Source organism: Thunnus maccoyii, chromosome 3, assembly GCF_910596095.1.
Source record: "Thunnus maccoyii chromosome 3, fThuMac1.1, whole genome shotgun sequence".
Lineage (NCBI taxonomy): Eukaryota > Metazoa > Chordata > Actinopteri > Scombriformes > Scombridae > Thunnus > Thunnus maccoyii.
Window position 1 is genome coordinate 33,787,592 of NC_056535.1, and position 26,226 is coordinate 33,813,817.

At 39.1% G+C, this 26,226-nt stretch overlaps 1 protein-coding gene across 11 annotated transcripts in view; it reads right to left on the bottom strand.

Moving 5' to 3' along the window:
* Positions 1-26,226, bottom strand: part of LOC121894133 (dedicator of cytokinesis protein 3-like) — a 215,056-nt gene that overhangs the window by 101,668 nt on the left and 87,162 nt on the right. For 10 of the 11 annotated variants that reach the window (XM_042406509.1, XM_042406510.1, XM_042406504.1 and 7 more), the window contains 2 exons: positions 7,433-7,488; positions 428-524 (listed from right to left, as the gene is read on the bottom strand). In XM_042406509.1, the coding sequence (XP_042262443.1) occupies positions 428-524; positions 7,433-7,488 (153 nt within the window). Of the gene's footprint in view, positions 1-427; positions 525-7,432; positions 7,489-22,056; positions 22,225-26,226 lie in introns of those variants that run through there. The other variant, XM_042406513.1, reaches the window with a different exon arrangement.

The following is a 26,226-nucleotide window of genomic DNA, read 5'->3' on the forward strand; positions in this document are numbered from 1 at the left end:
ATGAAGACGATTGCCATAACAGTGCTGGAAGGTCTCTTCATGTTTTTTTAATAGCTGGACTGAGAACAAACAAACACTCACAACAACACCTGATAGAAACTTTACACTTGCACCACTTGTTCCCTAGTTTGAGCTGATCACATTTTCCTCAGAATAAATGTGCAAATAATGACTTTTCCCATGTTACTACTGTAACTCCATCTTTTATGATATTGTAATGAAACCAACCTTGTGAAGACTATTAACTAAATGAACTATGCTTAACTTTTATAGATCGTGGCAGGTCGAACTGTAAAGCAGCTCAAGTGTCTTCATTGACTGAATCTGTTGAGCTTTTCTTGGTGTTTGACACAATAAAGTGCAGTGAACAGTATAAAGATCTGCAGTGGTATGAAATATTAAAAGCAGAATATTCTGTGCTGCTCACCACATAGAGCTGCTTCCATAGTAAGGCCCATTCCTGCAGCGTGGACGTCACCTCAGTAACGATGGGGTCTTCAAGAGGCACCACGGTCTCATGTGGTCTGTAGAGGAGAAGAAGATTCACAGAAACATTATTGTTTAAACAGGACTCAGATATAAAGTAAAGAACACACAAAGAGCATCATGTCCACCACACAACTACTTTAACAGTGAGTAGTGAACAGAAACCAAATACGAGGTTGACCTCGTTTGTCTCCACAGAACTTGATATATTGTGTTGTGTTACATACAGTTAGACTTCAGTAATGGTGAATTAAAGTGAGTTCACCACAGAGGTATAACAGCACGTTGACAGCTACCCATCATATCCTTGTTAACCAAAGAGAATCCAGTGACATGATGTGTAACAGCAGAAAAAATGTTCACACCGACCAACAATAAACTCCTGAAACTATCATGTAGCGTTCAGGTTAAGTTGGATATAACAACACTCATTAACTCTAAAAATTGTTTGATTGTTTTTACTGTATGTAGAGTTGCTTTTTAAGAATAGCTTTTTTCTATTGAAGTGTTCAAAGTCACAGTGAAACAGAAATTAGAGCGTCTTTAGTTCAGACAGGATAACTAAAACAGGAGTCAATCGCACCAAGTCAGCCCACAACACAACGCTCCTCGTTAGCCTTCAGCTATCAAAACCTGACAAAACAACTGTTTCTCAGAATCAAAGGAGAAATAATTGATGGCTTGATGGATAAACTGATGACCTTAACATTAACCTATCAGATTGTTGAGTTATTGAGGAAACTATTGTGTTTTTGTGTTGACAAATGTTAAAGATATCATTAAAAGAAAACCTTAACATGGTGACAGTGAGGAAACTCCAGTCAGCCAATCGTAAAGCTTCAAATTCTGGATTTCAAATTCAATTCTTCCCGGAGTCGCTCTAAAATCTATGTTTTATTGAAAGAACATCATCAGAAAGTTACATAAAACTACACAAATAACAAAACAGCTCAGATAACTACACAAAGACAATGATTCAAAAAACATGTAACTACAAAGATTATGAAAGTTAAATGCACATTTCTTGCTAGAAATTTTATCAAAACACATTTTAATGCCGCAACTACCTTAAAATATTGCATTTTTTTGTTTTCACAGACAAAAACTTGACAGTCATGTGACATAAACACAGGCCAATAGAAAAGAATGTTATACTACTACATTTTGCGCTGTGGACCAACGCAGCTATTAGACATTTTGATGTGAGACTTGGTTGTAAGAGAACAGAAAAAAAAGATACACATCCAGCATGTAGAAGTTAATAATGAACACGAGGATGCAGAAAGTATTTTTCACTTCACTGTGTCTTCATAATCCATAAAAGTAAAAAAGACACCTCGTCCACAGTTAGGTACAAACCCTCCTCATGCTTCCAAACTAAGAAAGAACCTCAGTTCATCTCATTAACTTTAAAAAAAATCCTCTTTATACATAATCATAAGTGAAAGCTGCGTCTCCGTCTCTGGAGTCAGGAATATTAGTCTACCTCTCTCTGTCTCACACACACTTCTTTATTCTTCCTCTTCTTCCCTCCCTGACTCTTGGTTTTTCCTCTTTCTCTCTGTCTCATAACTGATTAATTAATAAAAGCCATTGTGCTAGATTAGCTGATCTCCCAGCTGAGCCGTCGCTGGCGGCTGCCTGGTGATTTCACCCACATTAGTTACACTTGTATCTCAGACGCTTCTCCTCCTCTTCTCCTCTGTTCTACTTTTCATTTAATCTAATCTCTCCTTCCTTTTTCCCTCCTTCCTTCTGTTCCTTCTTTCACTTCACCGCCTCGCTCTTTTCTTCTCGTTCTGGCACATTTCCATCACTCTTTCTTCTTTCTTATCTATATCAACCCTCTCCTCTGATACTGCTATTGTTACCTTTTCTCTCTCGGTTTTCTCTTTCATCTCCTCTCTCTTCTTTTTGTGTGGAAATGTGCGTCCATATTTACTCCCAGCGTATATAAAACGCCTCTTCTCTCTCATCGCTCTCTGAACTCCAAGCTGCCACTTCGGTCCTCCATCAGTCACAAGCCACTTTTGCTCCGTCTTCATATTTCTATCTCCTCTTCTGTTATTCTCTGTGTAAATCTTTAATTCTTAAATACACTTCCTGTCTCTTTTCTCAGGGGTAGAAGAGAGATTTCGGGGGATTCTGTTTGTGTTTGCTTGGTTCAGAAAATATTTAAAGCCCCCCAGCTGTGCATAAAACTTAAAAAGTATTTTATATTCTGTCTTTTGGCTACTTTGACTTTGTTTCACTACAAATCCAGTCATGTGATTTCATCTTCTTCTTTTATCAATAAGTGTACATTACAGACAGAACTTTGTAACATATTTCTTCAAATACTGATTCAAACGATGTGTCTGTTCAGTACAAATATTCAGATCTGAACAGTTAATCTATGGAGGTGATTAATTCCCTGGTTTAGATCAGTATATAAGTTCAGAATTCTTCTTCCTGAACTAGTGATGAGATGATTCGCACATCAATCTTTCATTCAAACGTCACTTTAAAGTGAACGAGTTGAAGTGAATCTAAATTTCGGATCAGTCGGTGTCTGCGTCCGGACCGAAGCTCATTAAAGGTCTCAGCATGTCATGTGTTTGCTCTAGTTAGAGAAAGAGAACATCAACAATGGAGACACTGAGTCTGATGTTAGAACAAAGGCAACTGTTATCTGTCTAGCATGGATACAACTTTAGTTCTGGTTCACTGGTCTCCAGCCCCGGGCTTAATCAACCACACACACTCCAACCTCCCTGTTCATTCACAGCTGGCCTTAAACGAACCCAAACACTCGCCGCTTGATATCGAAAAACCAAGCGGTGATTCATTCATTCAATTACCAGAAACTGGAAATGTATGGATGAGTAGCTCAGCTGCTACACTGGATATTAATGAAGTAGAAAGACATGACTTAGGTAAAAGAGATCTGAGATGGATAAAAAGAATCAGATTTTTCCAAACAAGCGGGAATGTTGCCAAAGAGCCACATTAGCTCAGTTAGGATGCGCGACAAAACTCTGTAGACTGAAGATCAGCGGTTTCATGAAGGTGATTTGTGAACACTGCTTACATGCAGATTGCAAACGGTGCCACTGACCTGTTTCACAGATTTCATTTCATTTCATTTCGCACATGGTTCACATGTAGGAATGTGCAGGTATCACATTTTCATGGTTCAATTATCGAAGGTAAAAATATCACAGTAAACGATATTATCATGGTAAACAGTATTATCACGTTTCCTGAAATCCTAAAACTCTACTTTATTCACTCATATACATATACGAACTCTTTCACAAACATGGTGTCAGAGATAAAACCCATCCAACTCCATATGCTGATAAATAAAGCACAAATAGATCATTTATTTGTTCAAAGGATCAACTTAAATTCAGCTCCGTCTCCTCTCTGATACACTGTGCAGCCTTATTTGAAGTTAATAGTGAGGAACCACAAGAAGACAAGAAAATGAAGTATTCAGTGTGTTTACATGACATAAGTACGTAACCAGGTTACAGTTGGCCTTCTCAAGTAACTGTGATGTCATCAATAAACTGGGTTTGTGTAATCAAAGTAGTGGATGTAAGAAACCAGGTTCCCAGAGAAAGTTGATTTCAGGTTTCTGATCGACACACATGCAGGTCAAAGACTTCAGAAAGGAAAGTGACAGCAGAGCTGGTGTGACACGACGATACATCCTTGAAATTACATCAAATTCCATCCAAAGTCTGATCGAAACTTACAAGATGTCGCCTTTAGAAGTGTTAACAAGTCGTTTGATACCGCTGAACGCTTCACTGTTCAGATTCAAATTCAGACGCCGTCACGCTGTGAGGAAAAGCTCCGCTCGCTGCACCGTCAGTCTGCTCCCACCTTATAATAATAATAAGACCTCACACTGTACAGTCTCTGGCTCCGACACACACAGTCAGCGTTCAATAACTACGACTGTTACAATAAGAATAATAACATTAAGGGAGAAATCAGATTACGCACCTGCTGCATGTAAACATGCTCTCCAGTTACCTGAATAACCTGGTTTCTCTGAGTTACCTGGATACTGAAGTGCATGTAAACGCATTTTCTCTCTCTAACACACACACACACATATAACGATATTTGTCATCCTGTACGAGACTGTAAAATCTCCGTCTCTCTCCACTCTAAACTCCTCCTCTTCTTCTGCCCTGCAGCTCTACTTAAAACAGTAAAGGATTCACTAATTCCAATTAATTTACTCTCCCGGCCTTTAATTAAAAAACTCTTGTGCAAATGGAGACATGCTATGTAATTCTGATTAATCTCAAATAGAGCTGAGAGATATGGACAAACACAATATCACAATATCACAATATTTCTGACCAAATACCTTGATATCAATGTTGCAACGATATTGTAGAGATGACTGTTGGTGCTTTCACAAAATATTTACACAATGAGATTTTTGATAAATAATCATCAGTAATGTGGATGTAATGACTAAGTGGGTGAAGGAAAATAATACTTTACTGTAATGCATCACAATATCACGATATCCAAAGGCTAAGATGATATCTAGTCTCATATCATGATATTGATACAATATTGATATATTACCCCGCCATAATCTGACATAATAAAAAAAAGAAAAACATGAACCTTTTCCAATAATTATGCAAATGTATTAAAATATGTACCCTTGAACTTGGAAGGGAATCAGCAATGAGGAGGTTCATACCTTATTTAGAGAGAATAGTCTCAAAACAACTGATCCCAACAGGAAACAGGATTTCATTAAATTACCCTTTAAACATCTTTAGCTACAAGAAGAAGAAAAGGCCTCCAAGCACAGTGGAAAATAAAGTACATTCAACTGTGGCATCATCCCAGACAGACGAGAGCAACTTAAGCTTATATAGCAAATCAGTGTTGCAGTGACTGATATACTGTACATATTGCTATTGGGGAAAAATAGACTATTTCCTCTATGTTGAATTTTCACACAGTGTACTTTACTGCTTTTATTGTACAAGGCACTTTTTCACAGTGTGACACGGCTGAGAGTAGAGTACACTGGAGAAAAACGACCAGGGAGATGTTGTGTTTGGAGGCTGCAGAGGCCTGGGAGGTGATTTGGACTCTTTCAGTTTCTGAGGAAATAATACACAGAGACGACGGCGTGATAATGTGATAAAAGTATCAAGCTGAAGGGGCTCATTCATCTTGGAATTCAGGACCGACTCAAATAATAAGTAGAGAACATTTTCCCACAGTCAGCAGATAATGAGCTTTTCTCTCAGCTCTGTTCTACCAACTGGACAAACGTTAAGCTGCTCATGTTGTCCATCAAGGTTTAGTTACATGACCTTCAGATTTCTAAGATATTTTTAAGTGTGACTATACTTTTTAGTAGGGATGCACAATATTGGATTTTTTGCTGATATCCGATATGAAGATATTTCCAACTCATTGTGGCCGATTGCTGATGCCGATATATGCACATATTTCTTTCCAGATGGCTGAGGAGACTGTTATCCATGCAAGTATAGGTTGTACTAAGTATGATCAAGAAAGAAAATATATGAAGGAAGAACTTAGGAAGACTGGAATTCAGGAGCTCAGCATTAAAACTTTAATGAACCTGCCAAGTGGGAGCAGCAGTAGAGTTTTCTTTGAGTTTATTAGACAGACAGGATTAATGTGGAGGATTTAATCTCTGGTCCACACTCCAGAGCAGAAGGTGGCGGTAATGCACCTAATACACTGGTTGCCAACCGCCGTTATAAACCAAAAAGAAGTTTTTTTTCCAAACAGAGTGGTACATCCTGGCAGCCGAGGTGTTTCCTATCTGTGCAGCCGGACAAAGCAATTCCTCGATGGACTGTTTAACCTCGACGGTCCTGGTGCTTCCTCCACAGGCTCCGCTTCACTCAGCCGCCCTTCAGACCAGCTGCTTCTTCCCACTTTAACCTGAATAACAAACCGGGGCTCAGTGCTCCGGTTGGATCCACATGGAGAGCTGGGACTAACGTTAGCTGAGAGGCTAGCTGGCTGTGCTTCCCTCCGGTCATGCTGTGGCTAACGCTCTGCTAGCCTTTTAACCAGGTTAAAGTGGGAAGAAGCAGCGGGTCTGATGGGCAGCTGAATGAAGTGGAGTCTACGGAGGAAGGACCGGGACCGTCGGGGTGACACAGTCTGTCAAGGGAAACACAGTCAGGCAGTGGAGGGGAAGGCGACATATCGGCCTCTCATAATCGGCAGAATTTGCTGATGCCGATATTTCATTTTAGAGCTTTTATCGGCCGATACCGATGACGTGCCGATAATATCGTGCATCCCTACTTTTTTAGATTGGATGTAATGTCCCAATAAGCCACAACCTTCACACAAGGAATCTAAAAGCAGTGCATTGAATTTAGTCTGAAACAGATTGTATCCAGACACTGGAAAAGTTATTTATACTTCATCATATTACTGCTCAGTTTAATGTCCAACCCTCTTTCATACTCCTCTGTCTTTCTGTTGTTTACTCTGTTCATTCTATCACATAGAACTGATTAAATATATCACGTCTTCTCTCTGTCTCTTAAAAAGTGAACTTATGGCTGCTCACCTACAATCACTTCATCTTGATTTAAAACAGGCAATACTGACATCTGTGTGACACATGCAGTTATGACAGAAAATTATATAACAGGAAAGAAGAGAGGATGAAAAAAGACAAAGGTGAAGAGAGAAAGATGGTGGAGAGATAAATGTTTGGGTAGGTAAGGAGACAATAAGAGGATGTTATTATAATAACTGTGTTGCCATTATGTGAATCATTGCTATGCCCCCCCCCCCCAAAAGAAGGAGAGCAGCTGTGTTTATAATGTTGCAATAAATGTATGTGTTATATTAATCTAAATTCAGTCCCCAGAAGTTATGTAGACAGAGCTTGTTGTAGTCTTAGAAGTTGGTAACTTACCCTCTGTTGGTGACGACAGCTTTCTTCAAGTGAATGTAGCTGGCTGGGAAAACCCCCTGGAGAGACAGAGACAGGAAAAGACAGTTGAGACAGATAATTAAAGGATAAAACTGTCCTTTGTATAACTACACTAATGAGGATATACTGTATATAGCCACATGCACCACAAATGTTTCATTGAATAAGGCTCCAGGATGACAGACAGTGTTTTAACCTGTTCATAACAGAGGAAAAGTCAGTGGATCACAAGACATTAAGATTCATCTTCTGGAAACTATAAATCTCACATTTAATGGCAGTTGTTCCAATATTTGTTGCGAATAGATTTAATTCACTGCACAGTGAGTGTAAACGTTGTTCACCCTCCACTGCATCCTAACCTGTAACACCAGCTGACAGAACAAGCAGAATGTATGTAGAGTATGAAGACTACCTGCTCTGTAACTGCAGCGCTACAACACATGCCCTGTGTCTCAGAGGTGCACTGTTCAATAATTCATGTAAGATACCGTGAAGGTTATAATGGGAGCTGCTAGCATGCTGGACAGGTTGCTTCATTTGTATGACTGGAGCGCCTGTACGTACAGTAACTAGTCACATAGAAATGTCACCTTCTGGTTAACTTTTACTGTCATTCAAGTCCTGACGTCATATAGTTTGATATAACTCATTTTCATTCAGGAGTCACTAAAAACTGAGTATAAACTAATCCACCATTATTTTATGTCATCAGTCAGCGATACTGCTGCAAAACAGACATTTACTACAAAGTTTCAGCTTCACTACTATAACTTTACTATAAATGTACCATTATTTGTTTTACACTATGTTACCGCTCAGTTCATATGTGTAATTTTTAGTACAATGCCTGTTTGAGATCATTTTACTGTGAGTGGATGAGTCATTAGATGGAACTGCTTTGTTTCTCGTTAGCATTTTCTCCTCAGAGACAGTATTTAGTATTTGTTTGCAGAATTTCAACAAAATTTCTCGGCTACATTTCTTTCAAATTAGCTCATTTTTCAAACATACACTGTTGTATGTGAGGCACAGAGTGTGTCAGTGGATCTGTGACCACTCTCACTATTCAAGAGTAAAAGTAAGCATCACTTCTTGCTGTGCTGGATATCTGAAATGAAAAGTATTTGTTCTAGCTGTTCCTACTTTATCTTTATACACTATACATGCTGCTGTACGCTGTGGAAGTAATTAGGCATTTTGTGTCATAAAATCTTTGGATCTCGAGTGACTGGGGGAAAGTTTTTATGGAAATTACGCCTGAAAGATACGAAAAGATGAGTTGAATGAACAAAGTGGAGCTGGTGCTGCAGCGGTCTGCTGAGGGAAACCTTCACACCGGAGGGATTTTATTCATATTCTACTACATGTTTCAGTGAGGAGAAGAAGAGTGGAGGCAGGGAGGAGGGAGGGAGTCTATTTTGGACGTGTGCCTGTCTATTTGTGCCTGCTGGTTGTTTGTTCATGTATGAAAACATACTGTACATGCTTTTATGTGTGTGTGTGTCCTATTAATGTGCTCCTTCACTTGTCAGCCGGCCTGCATGCTGATGCAGAGAATGTATGTACAGTATTAGCTTTGGTGCCTACATGTCTGTGTGTGAATGTATGTCCTATCTGTACTTGCAGCCTCGGGCGGTTAGTAAGGAAAGCCATCCTGAGCCATCATACATAATAACCCAACTGTCTTCTGGGTAACAGATCAGCTGCTTCTCCTGTCGACAGATATGTATTCCGCTACGCCTGTCAAACGACCTTTTAGGGTCAAACATTGCATAATAAAACACAGGAGAGCACTTTCTACTGTTATAGTGTGAATGTATTTTTGGAAGAGACAAAGAGGGTGTTGGAGAGAGAGAGAGAGAGAGAGAGAGAGGAAGAAATGAGAACAATAGCACTAAGGAGAAATAGAGTAGCTGTGGTTAGCCATGCATTTGACAGCAGTGGTTCAGAGGTGGCGGCCCTGCCTTCAGAGAGCTCGCTCAATTACCTGTCTGCCCAGAGCCATAAACACATACAGAACTGTTCTCTTCATAGTCATACTGGCCTCATAACTGTGCTGTCCCTTTAAAACACTGAGGATACTCTACTGTTCTGTCATCTGATGTTAGTTTTAACATATTCATTTAACCTTTTTGACCATTCTAATGTTTTAAAGCATGAGCCCCCAAGGACGTCCAAATACATACAGATTGGGCACAGTGGTGGAATATAATGAATATATTGGAGTTTTTTACTCCACTACAATTATTTGATAGCAGCTTAGTGGTTACTTAGCCAATTATGTTTGTAATAATAATAATAATAATGGTGATGATGATGAATAATGATTATTATAGATTAACCTACCAGACAGTATATAAAGTAGTGCAACCACCTGAACCAACTGCACCAGTAAAGTGCTACTTACACATTAATGAAGCAGTAACAATAATCTAATAATACACAATAATGTGAGTCTCACAGGAGCCTTCTTTCTGCATAATGAATACCTTTAGTTTTGAAACGTTTTGCTCCATTAATTCATTAATATTTCTGCACTTTAACTTAGTAATATTTTGGATTTGGGCCAAAGTAAAAGGTTTGAATACATCTGTGATAACTGATGACTCTCAGTGTGTTTAAAGAGGCTGTTCTCCACAGTGGAAAAGTTTGGTTTATAAGATTTTAGCCCAATTTTTACTATTATGAAAGTCAGCAGAGTTCAGTTCATTTGCATCACAGTTTTCTTCTTTGATGTTTTCTCTGTTTTTTTTTTAAGTATTTTATTTCTGTTTTTCAAATAGTGTACAAACCATACAGCCAGACAATGACACTACAAACACACTCGCTGTACATTACAGACTTTTCAAAAATAAATGAACAGACAATTAAATAAATTAAGACGTAACAATTAAGATAAAAAAAATGTAACTACTAAGGGTATGTAAAACAATAGAGAGAAAGAAAAACATAAGCAGATAAGTTAACTTTAGCCACAGCAGAATATTCTTACACAACACTAGTGTGGTGAGAATAGAGAGAGAGGGAGGGTGAGATGGGAGATTCTCCATGTAGTTGATAAAATGTTATATACCATATTTTATAAGAAAAAAAAGATCTCATTCCTTAATAATAGGTTATCTTTTCCAGAGTTATGCAACTGTTGGCTTGTGAGAGCAACTATCCAGCTGGCAAGGGGACTTCTGACTGAATTTCATTGCAACATATTTCTTGGCAAGTAGGATTTCTATAAGCTTGATGGAATGACGATGTGTAAGATTAGAATTTGAGAGGTCGCCCAAAAGACATATCTCAGGATCCATGGCAAAGTAACTCCATGAATTGTTGATAAAGCATCACAGATCTCCTGCCAAAGACCTTGTAGTTTACTGCACTGCCAAGAGGGATGAAGGGAAGTGTCGTCTACTAGACCACATCTAAAACAAAGGGGGTGAGAGACTGGAGTTAAACCCATGTAGCTTGGAATGGGTGAGATAAATCTGATGTAAAAAACTGAACTGAAATAACCTATAACTTGAATTTAGTGTGCATGTAGCACCATTGCAACATAAAGCCCTCCACAGTTCTCAAACAGTCTCTATATCTAAACCCCTGTCCAACCTAAGTCTAGATCTTTCCGGTTCAGAGAAGGTAACAGGGCTTCATAAACCTTACAGATGGTTCTAACCACTGGTTGACCGTCATGGAAAAGAAGTTCAGTGAGTGACATCTTAGGTAGTTTCCACTGTCCTTGAAGGTTAACCCCTAAAATTTCTACAATAAATACTTAGAAAAATGTTGTCAGGTAGTTGATATTTGCTTTAATTGCTCGAAGGACATGAAAGTTCCATATAACAACGCTCCAAGACTCAAAGTTTCTATTTTGATACAACATAGGAATTAACCTATTTCCCTACAAGGGACTGTTGGGGGACGATGAGCTTCCTCACTACTGTAGCTGCAGTAGCGACGGTGTTTGCTGCAGGTCCGATGGTCCCGACTAAATCAATCCGCTGTGGTAACAGTCTCACTTGTAGTTTATAGATGTAGGATGTCTCCCAAAAGTGATCGGACATAAAGCATTTTGTTACATTACTGCCTATTGTACAGCTGGCAAGAGAGATATTTACTTTAAGACCTTTTAATACATTCAAAAGTAAAACTAAATTCAATGCTTTTCAAGGCTTTTCAAGACCTGCAGATACCCTGGAGTTAACACAGAGCAGCGTTAATGTGACAATAAAGACATCAGGTTGTATGAAACAAGCATGTGCATGGACACACACACACACACACACACACACACATAAGCAGTACATCTTGTTCCTGTCTCTCTGCTTAGTTAACTATGACAATGGATGGTTGTTAACAGGTCAGTGCATTCAGAACACCCCAGGCTCTTCTCTGATGCTACCTGGCTCAAACCGTGTGTGTGTGTGTGTGTGTGTGTGTGTGTGTGTGTGTGTGTGTGTGTGTGTGTGTGTGTGTGTGTGTGTGTGTGTGTGACGGGCGGGAGGTCATCAGAGTGTTGTGTTGTTCCCAATTTAGCTGATGGTGTTGAAGCACTGGTTCACTTAAAAAGGTCAGCTTGTTACAGAAAAAGGGAGAAAAGAGGGAGACACGAAGAGATGAAAATAAACTAGACAGAGACAGAAAAAGACAAAATCTTAACAAAGGAAACAAGAGGCACAAAGACGAGTGAACAAGAGAGGGATGGAAAGAAAAGAAAAGAGGCTGCTGCGTTAGCAGCAGTAAAAATATCATCCACCCACAAATAATACAGCTTCCCTCTGGATCAGTCAGCTGCAAATACTGTCTGTCACCTTGTTTTGACCTGTTTTAAGTGCCTTCCAGGGCCTGAGATGAGTCTGAGATATGATGTATCTCAACAAACAGTCAAAGGAAACAAAGAAACAAGATAAACTGAGCTTAAACACTGATTATTAGAGACAGAAACATGTATAGTGGAGATAAAAAAACTGATAGAGGGGGCAGACAGATGATTATAATACACAGACACATAATTACATACCCATCTCCCTTCCTTTCCATCTATAACAGATGTTTACTGTTTATCAAAGACACATAACATCCAATTGTTTGTTTCCTACAGTTGTCCAGAAGACAAATCCAAGCAAATCCAAATAATGGTTTATTATCCACCTAAATACCCCAAAGCACTGCGTTGTCCAACAGGCTCTATTGTTCATAGAGTGTGTGATTGTGTACAAATGTGCATCTGTTTTATGAAAGCAACATTTGTTTTATACACTAATATATCATCCAATGTCAAACGGTGTGAAGAGAACGCTGAGGGCTCTCATATCCAGGACTGTTCAAGTGCTCAGGTGTTCTCTGGATGTGACACAGTTCATTTCATGGATTGTTAGTTGTTTATGATTTAGCCTTGCGTGAGAGCCTCCGCGTCTCTGATCATTTAAATTAGGGACATCAAACTCAAGAGAGGTTTCGTGATAAAGTTTGACATGTTCACATCAACACAAACGGTCCTCTAAATTAAACCGCAAAACACACTGCTGGTCCTTTCACTCCTGAACGACACACAGAAGTGTTTTCACATCAGCAGGACAACCATTACAAAAAAAAAACATTTGGTCAGGCTTAGCATCATGGTTTGGGGTAAAATAAATACTTTGTTAAAGTTAGTGGACCTTCGTTGTTATGGTTACAATAACAACCACATGGTTAAAGTAAGAGAGTGAATGGTTTTTAACACACAACGTTGACTCGTGGTTGGAAAGTATTTGTTGACCCATCTGTCCACTAGGGATGTGCAGAGAGCCCAGTATTTGTATTTGTATCTGTATTTGTTGAGGCAGCAAAATTATTTGTATTTGTATTCGAATAAAAGTGGAAAGAGGTCTAAAAATCCTGTGTTTGTTTTTATTACGCTTTTAGTTTTAGAAAATACAATAAGTGTTTGTGAAGTGTTCCTTTGGAGCACTTCATTTGTGTTAGTAGTTCAGCTTTATCTCTGGGGAACACCCCCAACTCTGGGAGTGATGTCCAAATTAGGAAATGTGCGTCATGTAGCAGGTGGATGTGACTCCCCTCACTGAGACCTGCTGATAGACGTCACAGCGGAGCAGAGGAGAGACACTGAGATAGCGATGTAACCGACCTTTTTTTTTTCTTCCTGAAAACTTTTATTCGTAAAAAACCCACTATTTGTGCTTTGCCAGATAACGTATTTGTATTCGGGCACACCCCTACTGTACACCTTGACCTACTTCCTATGTGGACTTTGTTGATACCTGATTTCCTCCTTTGCTCCCGTCATGATTACTACGATCCCTCAGGAGCTTCAGTCACTTGGATGTAAGCATCTGTCATTTTGGGGCATTTATTTAAACAACAGACCCTGCTGTTTGTCTTTTGAAGGCAGTCTCCGCCAGCATTATATATATTCCTTTAGTTTCTTATACTTAGGAAGGAGAAAATAATGCATTGCTACCATATGTTTGTTTAAATTATTAATGTAATGTACTCTGTTTAATGTCCACTGACTGCAATATGCATCTGACTCGCATAATATAACACAGAACATGAGAAATGCATTTTTAATTTTTGAATTTAACATGACAGTATGTATGTAGTATGTGTAGCTCTGTAGATGGAGCAAACAGTACAGAGATTCCAGCTGTTTCTCCATTTTCTCAACTAATATGAACTCCACATGAGATCAGTTACAGCAGAGACTAGAGTCCATCACGCTGCTTTTGTCTCTGTTAGAGAGACAAGAAGCAGACAGCAGCTCTGTCTCTAAAGTTTAATGTGGGTGTTCCTTTTCACTGCTGCCGTAAATTATTCAACATCTCGCCATCTGCAACAGTCAGTCCATCTGTTTTAATGGCCAGTCTGACTCCTCTAACCTTCATCACAAAACAGTCTCCATATCTAGATTCATCGTTTCTGCTCAAAACGCTGCTGAACGAGAGCGACTCACATCAAGTTAACTCACTGTATGTTTAAACACTTTCATACCACACAGACTACAAGTATTCAGTATGTTTTTATCGACATCTAACATACTGTATATAAAAATAAACTGAGAGCAAAAATCAAACTTCAACAGCTTTTATGAAAAACTACTTTTGTATTTGTTTTATAGCTTTTCTGGGCAGTTATGATTTGATTCATATACATTTCACTGTAAAGACAGACACATTAGATGTTCACAGTTCCTACTATCCACACACCTGTTACTCGTTCATGTAATAGGGGTGTGCCCGAATACGAATACGTTATTCGGCAAAGCACAAATAGTGGTTTTTTTTATGAATATTTGTTTCATACAAATATTTTTAAAAATTATTTGTTTTCTAGAAGAAAAAAAAAACATGTTAAATACCAGCGAACAGGTCGGTTACATTGCTATCTCAGTGTCTCTCCTCTGCTCCGCTGTTACGTCTATCAGCAGGTCTCAACGAGGAGAGTCACCTCCACCTGCTACATGACGCACATTTCCTAATTTGGACATCAATCCCGGAGTCGGGGGTGTTCCCCAGAGATAAAGCTGAACTACTGACACAAATGAAGTGCTCCCATGGAAACACTTCACGAACACTTATTGTAACACTTTAATTTTCTAAAATTAAAAGCATGATAAAAACAAAAACAGGATTTTTAAACCTCTTTCCACTTTTATTCAAATACAGATACAAATAATTTTGCTGCCTCAACAAATACAAATACATATACTGAGCCCTCTGCACATCCCTATCATACAATGTATTCCGTGCTTCTTACTTGCTTGTATTTTATTCCATCTCCAGCTGAAACACATTGATGTTGATATAAAATGCTTTTTATTATTATACTCAGGACTCAGAGTGCCATCATGGCTTTTGACTCCAAAGAGCTTCTTTGTCCACTGAGTGTGATTTTTAGAAAAAACATTTTATTTTTTGTTCATTAAGCAAAGGTTCACTCCAGATCTCTCTTTCTTTGGAGAGCTTTCTTCTTTCTATTTGTGTTTTTTATTATACAGGGAAGGCACCTTGATCCTGGAAGAAACCATTTGCTGCACTGTCATATTTATTCTTATCAGGACAAATAAAACTTTTGAAAAAACATGATAAGACAATAAATTCCCCAAAAGATACTAAACTAATCAAACTGTTGTTAAAGGGTTCTAATAAGATGAGCTGCTTAACTCAAGTTGACCCACCACAGGGAAACACTGAGATGCTTCAGGCCCTTAAATAAGCTGTGAATCGTCAGAAAACTGAAATTAATTTGATGGAGAAAGTTCACGAAGCTGCAGTCTGCTTCATCGTATCAGCAGCAGACTCTCTGATGACTTGCTGATGTTTGCTTTTTTCTCTCTGCCTCTCCGCCGTGCTTTTGCTTTGCTAGACTATTAAATATTTGATACTTTTCGTAACCTTGCTGCTGAATGTAGGTGAAAACGCCCCCGGTGATAAATTATTTCACTTTGTGATTTTGGACACAGACATTACTAAAAAAAGATGCTGAAATATCGTCTCTTCCAAATCTGAGCAAAAAGCTATTTTGTGGCCAGTTCTGACTTGCAAATTGAGGAAAGTGGGTGTTACTATAGTTGTTGGAAGATTAACTGAACAGTGATTATTGAAAACACTTTTTCATTTCATTATAACTTCAAACATGGAATTTGTCAAACACAAGCTGTTGCCAAAGAGCTGTTGAGGTGGAGGTGAAGATTGATTTGGGTCTGATCATTTTAAATAAGTTTGTAATAAAAACTATAAATGCTAAAAATAACATATTATGAGACACAAAGACGAGCGGAGTTAGAATCCAGAGGCCCTGACGTTTGTCACCTTCCCCAAGTGGTCCTGAATGTGCAAAAGTTATGTAAGATTGCAAAAAAACGCATATGATCTGAAAATGGTGTCGACAGTATGAGTCTAACTGTAAATGTGTAATAGACAGTCAAGTCAAACAAATCTGAGGACTGTGGGTCATTTCACTGAAATCTGGCTTTCACCAAGCAGCCGAATCACATCATATCTCCACAAGATTATGTCTAAAAAAAGACGGTTTCAGTTTCAGAACAGGGACAGATTTGACGTAAATGCTTTCCTTAATTTGACACAGTGGCTTCAGTAAACCACAACGCTGAAGAACAGCTCAAATATTCCAGTTTAGTCACAGTACATTTACTCACAGTGTTTATGTCCGATCTTAAATCAGACAGGTAGAACTGGCTTTAAGAACCCATGGTGCTTGAAATGAACTCAAATACTTAAGTCTCTACATACAGGATGCTTTGAAAGGGTTTGCATATCATCTTGTGAGAGGTAGGGAACTGAGGCTGATGGAATTAAAAACACTGTTTTAGTTCAGTAGCAGGTTATTGGCTGTGAAAGGAACAAAAGGTTACAGTACAGCATTAAGAGAGAGAGAGTCCTCGCTGATCTCTGCTTATAAAGACAGTGAGCGGTATCCACTTAGGCACGGTAGAGAAATAAAACGAAGAAAACACTTATGTACTTTGATCAAAATCAGTTGAGCACGCTGCAATCAAACACTGCACAAAAGTTCAAGTCGAAGTTTACATCATTAGAAGCCTGCGTCGTGCTTAATGTGTTGCTTCACCATTTTTTGGCTCATTTAGCAAACTCATCTTAACTTGACCACTTAGCATCAGTGGGTGAAATACTGTAGATCTCCCGGCTCATCAGTTGTGAACACACATAGAGGTCGGCGTGCTAAGTGCTACAGAGTAAATGTTTTTTCATGACTAATATATCACTCTCAGTCCTATCCTCCTTTTTCAGATCAATCTGTTTTCAAAGGTCAGGCCCTCCCAGTAAATCAAAACATGCAAGAGTGAAATGGGAGGCAAACAACTGTATGGGGCTGTGGAGACACAGGGGACAAGCATGGATAACGCCACGGTGCTGGTCTTGTGTCAAAGTGTGTTCCCCTTCAAACAGAGTTTACCTCCTGTCAAAATGATATTTCCAGCAGTGCCTTTCTCCCTGGTTGGGGTTTGGGTTAACATTAGGTTATGGTAAGGCGTTGCAGAGATAACTGGTCAGGGTTAGACATTAGAGGGGGAAACACATATTAACAGGAAAACAGTGTTTGACACAATACTGGTCACTAGAAGCACATTTACGTCTGTTTTGACAGTTTCTGTGCTGGTACCTGTGTCGTAGCTCTACTAGCGGCTCTACTTCCAGAGGCTCTCCCAGTTGGGAAGTGGCAGTACGTAGTCATAGTCCTGCTGTTGATTATGTTAATGTTACTGTTGGTCAGCCCGCAATATCTTTTTAAGCTCTGAATATAGCACAGTTACAGGTGGCCCCATATGTTGTGTTTACTGCCAAAGAAGATGTTAATGTCCAACAGCGTCCGTGAAGGCTTGCTAACTTTACCAACTACGTTACAGCTAGGAGCTAAAGCAGGCTAAATGAGCTTTGAAACAGAGGTCTCCAACCATCAATACAGATAAATAATGATCAGAGAACAGCAGTTATTATAAGCTATAACTCCCACATCAACTCTCCTGGTTAAATTCTGATCCTCTCAATGAGACATTTGATTGAAACGATCTTGTTTGTAATTGGCCAAACATTCACCAGTCTGCTGTTATACAGTACTGAGTGTATCATAATTTTTCACTGATGATGTGTCTTATTGTAGACACAAGAAATTCAAAGTACTTGTTTCATCCTTTAGGTGGCGCATTGAGCCTGTTTTTTTTTTTTCGAAAGTATCGGCACATATGTGTTTAACTGTAAACAAAATTATTAGTATTGTTTTATTCTAAGTCAAGTGATAATTAGAAGTTCACTATTAAAATGTTTTTTGAGTGTAGTTCCTATTTATGTCCATTCCTCCTGTGTTTTTCATCACAGTCGTATAGTACATTGTGTCTCTTCGAGTCTCCTGCTCCAGTTTTTACTGCTGCACAGTAATTATACTCTCTTTTGTTCCATTCTTCATCACACCTGCTGATGAGCTTGTGAAAAACCATCATTCATTGTTTTCTCAGCAGTTCTGACATGTAGAAAACAGGAAAAGAGCAGTTTTGTCCTTCTATTGTCCTTAAAGAAATGTATCTTCCTCTACCAACCTTAACCCTCCCGTCGATTCTACTCTTCTATTCTTCTTCTGAGCTCTTCTGTTGTATTCTGTCCTGTTCATTGTCCTTGTTGGAAGCATGAAAAGGGAGTTGTGTAATTCCCACATAGAGCTCCATGTAGCATTATAATGTACTCCGGTCTATAATTTCACACAGCGGTTCTGACTTGGCTGGGATGATAAAATAACAGTGATTACATCACAACTGCAGAACTTTCTCTCCTTTGTTGTTGTTTGATTCTTCAACAATAAGCGTCTTTCTTAATAGTCTGAGAGGGAGACATTTCTACTGCAGTGAGATTGTGCTATTAGCTTCATAAAGGCACCAATGTCTTCATACTCTGTTCTCCTTTTCAGTTTTAACATGTCTTTCTCTCTCTCTAACTCTTTCTTTAAGGTATTTAAGGCTTCTTTCAGCCTGCAGGTCTTCCAGCTAAATTCCAAACTGCTGCTCATTTCTGATATTTTTGGATGACTGTTCACATCGAGTCATATTTCATAGTGATACGAACTGACAGCATTGTCCAAAAGATGCACATGCTCTCCACAACAATAAAAAAACATTGGTTTTGTACCTGTGTCTCTCCTGCTGGTTTCAGCATATTTTGGTTACAGTTTGAGCCTTTGAGTTTTCACTGAAACGTCTCCCTAAATACCAGTCAGGACACAGTTTCACCTCCATCGTAACTTATCTCAATTATAAAATCTCATCTCAATTATTGTTATCTCAATAATGTCTCAGCCAGGCTATTTACAGTGCCAGAATTATCTTCTCTTTTTTTCCAAGACACGTCAAAATTCTCTGGTCCCAGCTTCTTCAGTGTTGTTTTTTCTGTTTTTATGTGTCATCATTAGTTGCAGCTCTACTCCAGAACAAAACACAGAAGTGTTTTCTGATCTGACGTCCCCAGTCAGCAGGATGACATCATTTGTCAGCAGGTCGACATCATTTTTTATGGTTTTGTGCCTCCAAAACCGTCAATAATAAACTGCCTCGTCCGTACGCAGACTTATGCTGTGTCTCAAATCGTGTACTTCTGTACTTACCCTTAACATTTTGAGTGCATAAGTGCGTTCACACTGAGAAGTATGGGAAATAAAGTGCACTGTGAGTATCCGGATGATGCAATCAAAACGGTCAAAAAGTTGAGTGTGGAACTATGGACACTTCTCGCCCTCAATGGTCGCCATCTTGGCTATGTAGCGGAAGGGGAGGGACCACTTTTCAAACTGGAAATGGCAGCCGGATACGTTGTAACTACGGTGAACATCACCACATTATACAAATGTAAGTTATACATGTGTTTTTAGTGCTAAGCACCACTATACTGTTGTCGGATATAAGCCATCAGTATGTTTTTTGGGTTAATTTAGCAGTCTGTAATGATTTGGTAGCGCGAACAATAATGCGAATGCTAACGCTAGCTAATGTTAATTTGCGGTCGTCATTTCCGGTAAGTGCACAACGGCTGTGTTTGATTTGAGACAACACTACCCTGTAGAAATTTGAGCACTATGCTAGTAAGTACATATTGTACACAGTGTACTACATGAAAGTGTACTAACAGAAGTATGTGATTTGAGACACAGCTTTTGTGTCTCTATAGTAACGTCACCTGATTTCATTCTTTGTTCCCGTCATAATTACTACGGCTGCTGGAGGGCGCTGACACTTGGACATTAACACATATTATTTTGTGGTGCTTGCTTGGAGTTTCGTTCAATTACACATAAGGGGAATGACTCAAACATCTTATATCACTCCAATGTGACATTTATCATGACTCATGCTGAATATGAGCATCATTCCAGATTGTGTTACACCATCAAATTATTTTACTGTGCTCATCTTTCCGAGAGAGCGACGGCCGGCTCTGCAATGTCAACATTTTCCATTTTTATACTCATAGATTCTTGTGTTTTCTGGTTGTTTCTCATAGTTTCTCACTCAGAACAAAGTGAACTACAGCTCTCCGAAGAGTGTTAAAATGTTGTTTTAAACATCACAGTCTTCTTAGCTTATATAGCATTTCCATGTATTGTATGTAAACAGTCTTCCATCTTTTGTTTCTTCTTCTGTTCAGTTTGAATATTACTCTTCTCACCTGGCTAAAAAGAAATCAAATAAGTGTGAGTCACCACCTCTGAGTTTGAACAGATTTCCTATTCCTTTCTAAATGACATACAAACACACAGTCAACCTACAGTAGCAGCTCACAGAGCCAGACGGTGTCCGAGCTGTCTTGACCGTATTTGTATTACGCCAGGTGTAATCTCCACACCGCTCCCTGCAGAGAGAAGCCTTTTACGCCTGCTGTTTGACTGCGGTGAGGAGCTCGACATCCCAGTGTGATAAAACCCAGAAAAACCAAACAGACAGACACCAATATATCTCCTTTCTATCTCTGTCATTTTTTCCTTTTCAACAGTTTGCTTTCAGACGTCCAACGTGTGATACAGGAGAATTTTCAGGGGTCGATAACTTTGACTGGTGTTTAGTGCTTGTAATGTTGTTTATTTAATGTTGCTAAAAGAGACCGTAGTATCAGCTAAATGCACAGCAGGCAAATGTTGAAAGCAGAGACCACACACACACACACACACACACACACACACACACACACACACACACAAAGATACACAAAGTGACACCTGTTTCTAGCATATGTCACAGTTAACTTTTGACCTCTACTTTTTGACCTCTGATGCTCTTTGTAAATATGAAGACGGCACATAAGTGATTATGTTTTATCTAATAATTTAGTTATCTGAACTACAAATAAGTGCAAAACCTGTTCTGGTTTTACATGTGAGTTTCCTGCAATATGATTGGATGATATATTTTTTCTAAAACTGACTGGAATTTTTAATGTCTGTCTTGAAATCTGAGTATATACGCAGCTAAAATATCAGCTAAACATCTTAAAAACCGTAAAACCATATTTGCGTACGTTTATATTGTATCTGACACACAGACAGACGGCGTCCCTCTGTAACGTCTGCCAGCACATGCTGAGAAACCAGGCCAGCTCTTGAGCTCATCCACACAAGTTTATGTACATTATTGGACTTGAATTAAGATTATGAATGATTTTGCTTTAATAATCATTAGTTGTGCTTAGTAAACATGACAGAGCTTAAAAAAACATCATGTAATCTAAATATTTAAGCTCATATTCAATGTCTAAATGCAATACATTAAGTCTAAAAATCCTGATTTGGACATAAATCTTATTTATTAAATGAAAAGTAATGATGGCTTGTGTTTTACTAAATGTCTGCTGTGTACAGTGTGTAGAGTTGATGTTGATATCATTATTTGAGGTCTTTGCAGAGACCAGCAGATGAGCAGAATATGAGAGCAGAGAGCCAAACTGTGCTGATCCATGTTTAAATGGACTGATGACCGTGACTAATGCACAGCAAGCCCAGTCCCAATGGCCCCACTGATTGCGTGTGTGTGTGTGTGTGTGTGTGTGTGTGTGTGTGTGTGTGTGTGTGTGTGTGTTCTCTGTCCGACACTCTACCTGATTGGTCAAATCTCTGCTGGAAGGTGACTGGACAGGAAGTTGCTTCCACTGAACAGAGCCAAGCACACACACATGCACAGACACATACATGGCATTTAGGCAGAATGTCAGTGGGGAAACAAAGACTATAGTTCCTGCTGTGTGTGTGTGTGTGTGTGTGTGTGTGTGTGTGTGTGTGTCTGTGTGTGTGTGTGTTTACACCTGGCTCAGGGCAGTTGTGTATTCACTTTGGCAGAGTAGATCAGCAGTCACCTCACACACAAACGCCCTTCACTGCCCTGCTGTGAGGTGCATCAGTGACACGAGAGAAGCTGTTACACACACGCACACACACGCACACACGCACATGCATGCATGCACACGCACACACACAGATAGAAAGACATTTCATATTTTTAAATGTTCCTGATGTCCTAATCTTAAAAAAAGGTTGAAGATTATAAACATACAGAAACAATCTTACACCTTTTCCCCCGATGATCTCACAACCAAATGTCCCTTAATGCCAAGTGAGCGAGTGTATCTTCCTACAGCACACACATTAAATCAAGCCCAAACACACACACTTCACACACACTGTCTACAAGGATTCTCCTCAGTCTGGACAGATGGCTCTGCTGCTGCTATTATTCTAAAGAGAAACTCATGCATTTTATGTAAAGGTCATGGTGGAGGGATACCAAACATCTATGAGGATCTTTGTTTAGCTGAACTTTACCAGTTTAGAGTCAGACTAATTACAAACGTCAGTGTGTCTTTGCTTTAAAGCAGTGTTACTCTACATGGCAGCAGCATTATTCAGACATAAATTATCTGTCAAAAAATGGACAATAACCCACATTTTTCTATGAGTGCTACACACTGATTCATAGAGAGCAAAATATCACAACCAGGTCTGATAAAAATCAAAGCTTTTGCTGATAGAGCGCAGGTAAACATCACAGTCTAACAGCCAGAAAAGCTTATACAGACTGATTCAAAAAGCTTAGTTAGCATGCTAACATTGGTTGATTAGCTAAACATAAAGGAGATCTGAGTCTGATGTGAATGTTACTAGTTTTGCAGGTATTTGGTCATTACCCAAAGTCTCAGACAAATTAAAATTTAACTGGCCCTAGCCCTAACCCCTCTAACCCTAATCCCTCTAACCCTAATCCCTCTAACCCTAACCCCTAAACCTAACCCTAACCCTAATCGCTAGGGGAAAACTTAGAGCATCAGGGTTCATCCTCTGTGGACCATAAGTCTCTGGACAAAATATTGTGTCGTTCCATCCAATAGTTGTTGAGATATTTCACTAAAACTAAAAAAGGTCAACCTGCTAAAACAATAACAAAATCCACTGCAACATAAGATACACTGGTAGCACATCCTGATCTCAGGTGTGGTCATTTGTCTCTTGCTGTTGTACTGGACCGATTCAGATAATTCTCCCTCATTCACTCACCGCTCACTGATTAGAGCTTTAAGAAAACACTGCTCTCGCTGACTGCGAGCTGCCCTCTCTGTGGCTTTGATGGTCGAGGTAATCTGAACGGTGATGAACCTCAAAGTGTGAAAGTTCTCTATAGTGTTGCTGGATTAGAGAGGAGTCAGAGCAGGAAGGCATTTCCTGAGGGAGACATAGCGATTCGTCTCAACCAGTGAGCCTATTGTAGAGGAACCAGGTGATTAGGGTGGAACTAACAGGATTGGGCTGATGCCTCGCTGCTGGGAGAGAGGCAAGGGAAGAGACACACACACATTCACATTTAGAAACATACACACACCAAGAGGCATGCAAAGACATGAATGCATACTGTATATATGCTGTAGCATGCTAGTGGACATAATTAAATGTTGGTTGTTTGCACACGTGACACAAGCACACACATTTGCACCTGTCCATCTTTACACTGAGAACACACTAACTCACTGACTGCTCTGGTAACAGTTAACTTACTGTAGCTGTAAGAAATACTTTAAAACTAAAGTTCCAAGTGTGTCACTAACATATTTTACATGTGGGTCACTGTATGATTGTATGAGTCTGTATGAAATCCACCGTTTCTTTGCTTTCTACTGTTAGACTCCTGGAGGGTAAACTGATGTTAATGATGATGATATGATGATATTAATAATGATATTACAAAGGGCAATATAACTTTTTAATTTTCCTCTCATGTAGGGCTGCAACTACCAATTATTTTCTCAATTGATCAATGACTTGTTTGGTCCATAAAATGTCAATAAATGCTGAAAAATGTTGAATGTAATGTTTCTTGGAGCCCAAAGTGACGTCTTCTTCTGTCTACAACCCAAAGATATTCAGTTTACTGTCATATAATCCTAAAGAAATAGAAAGTATTCACATTTGAGAAGCTGGAATCAGAGAATTTGGACCATTACATTTGGACCACCAGCGTTAAATTGGTATCTTCATGCTCCTATGCTTCATGCTAAAGACAAAAGAACTTCCTCTGAATTAATTTGTGCGGCTAATAAACTGACTGGTGCTGATTCAGAGGCAGACAGAATGTGCATCTGACTGTATTTGAAACGTTACACATCAACAATAATGAAAAACTACAGAATAAGTAGATATCATCCCTTATATAATAAACACATTTCCCTGAACTGTGCTGTTAAATCTCCTTTTTACATCAATTTGAAGTTTATAAAACATAACTCTGATTTCTTCACAATGATCATAATGTAACAGATCATGCTTGAGATTTGAAACAGGTATTGCAAATCAAACATTGCACCAGCTGTTCTGCACCAGCTGTTCTCTGTGGATTTTCTACTTTAAGTTCATCGCCTCCAGCTGCACAGAAAGAAGCAGCGCAGAACGACAAGACTTGATCCATCTAATGGTGAACAATAAATGTGTGAGTAGAGATTTAGAAGATCAGGGTTTGAATTTTGAAATGTTTTTTTTTTTTTGGCTGTGTCTTGCTCCTCTGGGCTGCAGAGTCTGTACAGATGCAGGTTGGGTGAATTCTTGATAGCTGAGCTCTCTTTCTTAAAACACATCTCTCTCCTGCAGTGTTCTCAGGATCCCTGATATTTGATTTGCATGAGGAAACCTGAACTTCAACTTTTTTCTTGCTTATTATCCCTGCAGTGCCGCATCCCATTGCCCTTGCTGTAACCTACAGAAATGAATGGCAGCGCACCGCCCACAGACAAGCTGTTATGTTAGTCTACTATAAGTCAAGGTTTTCTCTGGAGGTGCAGCCTTGGAAGCTTCCAACAAGATCAGATTTTCACTTGCAAGCGAGCTTTTCTCCCCATGTTTTTTTACAGTGTCAACCTTCACCCTGTCTGTGTACCTTTTTGAGGTTTTTTGTTTACTCTGTGCATGACATCTCATAGCTATTTAAAGTGTACCAAATACCAAACATGCTAGCTGAGCACCTGGTACCATTGTTGAAATATTGTACAGTTGTGCCACACAGGAGAGCTACATGGATACAGTCCTCTTTGATTTGATATCATGTTATACATACAGTATATTGTGTTATAGACATTTTTCTGGAATTTCAATTGAGAAACTGTTAATATATGAAATATTCACATAGGAATCCCTGCTTTTGGCTAGACCAGCAAAAATAAATACCTGACAGATTTCCTGTAAATCTAATATTACCATGAAGCAGTCGTGCTCAGTGCTTTGTAACACCACCCCCACAGTGTCTCCACAGATATTAAAGGAATAACTACCTTGATAGTTACGGTTTAGAAAAAATTCTATTCAATGACAAATCTATCATGTCACAGCGTATATCGTCATTCTTAACCAACCGACGTATCAGGAGGAAGCTTTCTAACTTAAATGACAGTTTTCATTTATTCAAGCTACTGATTTTGAGCGGTGTTTTTGCGCCATCATCACATCGTGACTGATGGTAGCTGGTCTTCATTTCTTCAACATGCTGAGGAGCCGAGTGGAGAATGTGCTGTGAATGAGAACAGGATGTCGGAGCTCCACCCTGTGTGTTAGATGAGCTGAGCTGCAGGAAAACCGAACATCAGAGTTCATCTCTTAATAAATGTAAAAGCAGAGTAACTTCCTACATGACTATCTAAAATTAATACATCAAAAGACTGATATGATCCATGAGCAAGAGAAACATTAAATATCACTTCTAATGGAGGGTCTTTTGATTTGTTGCTGACATTGAT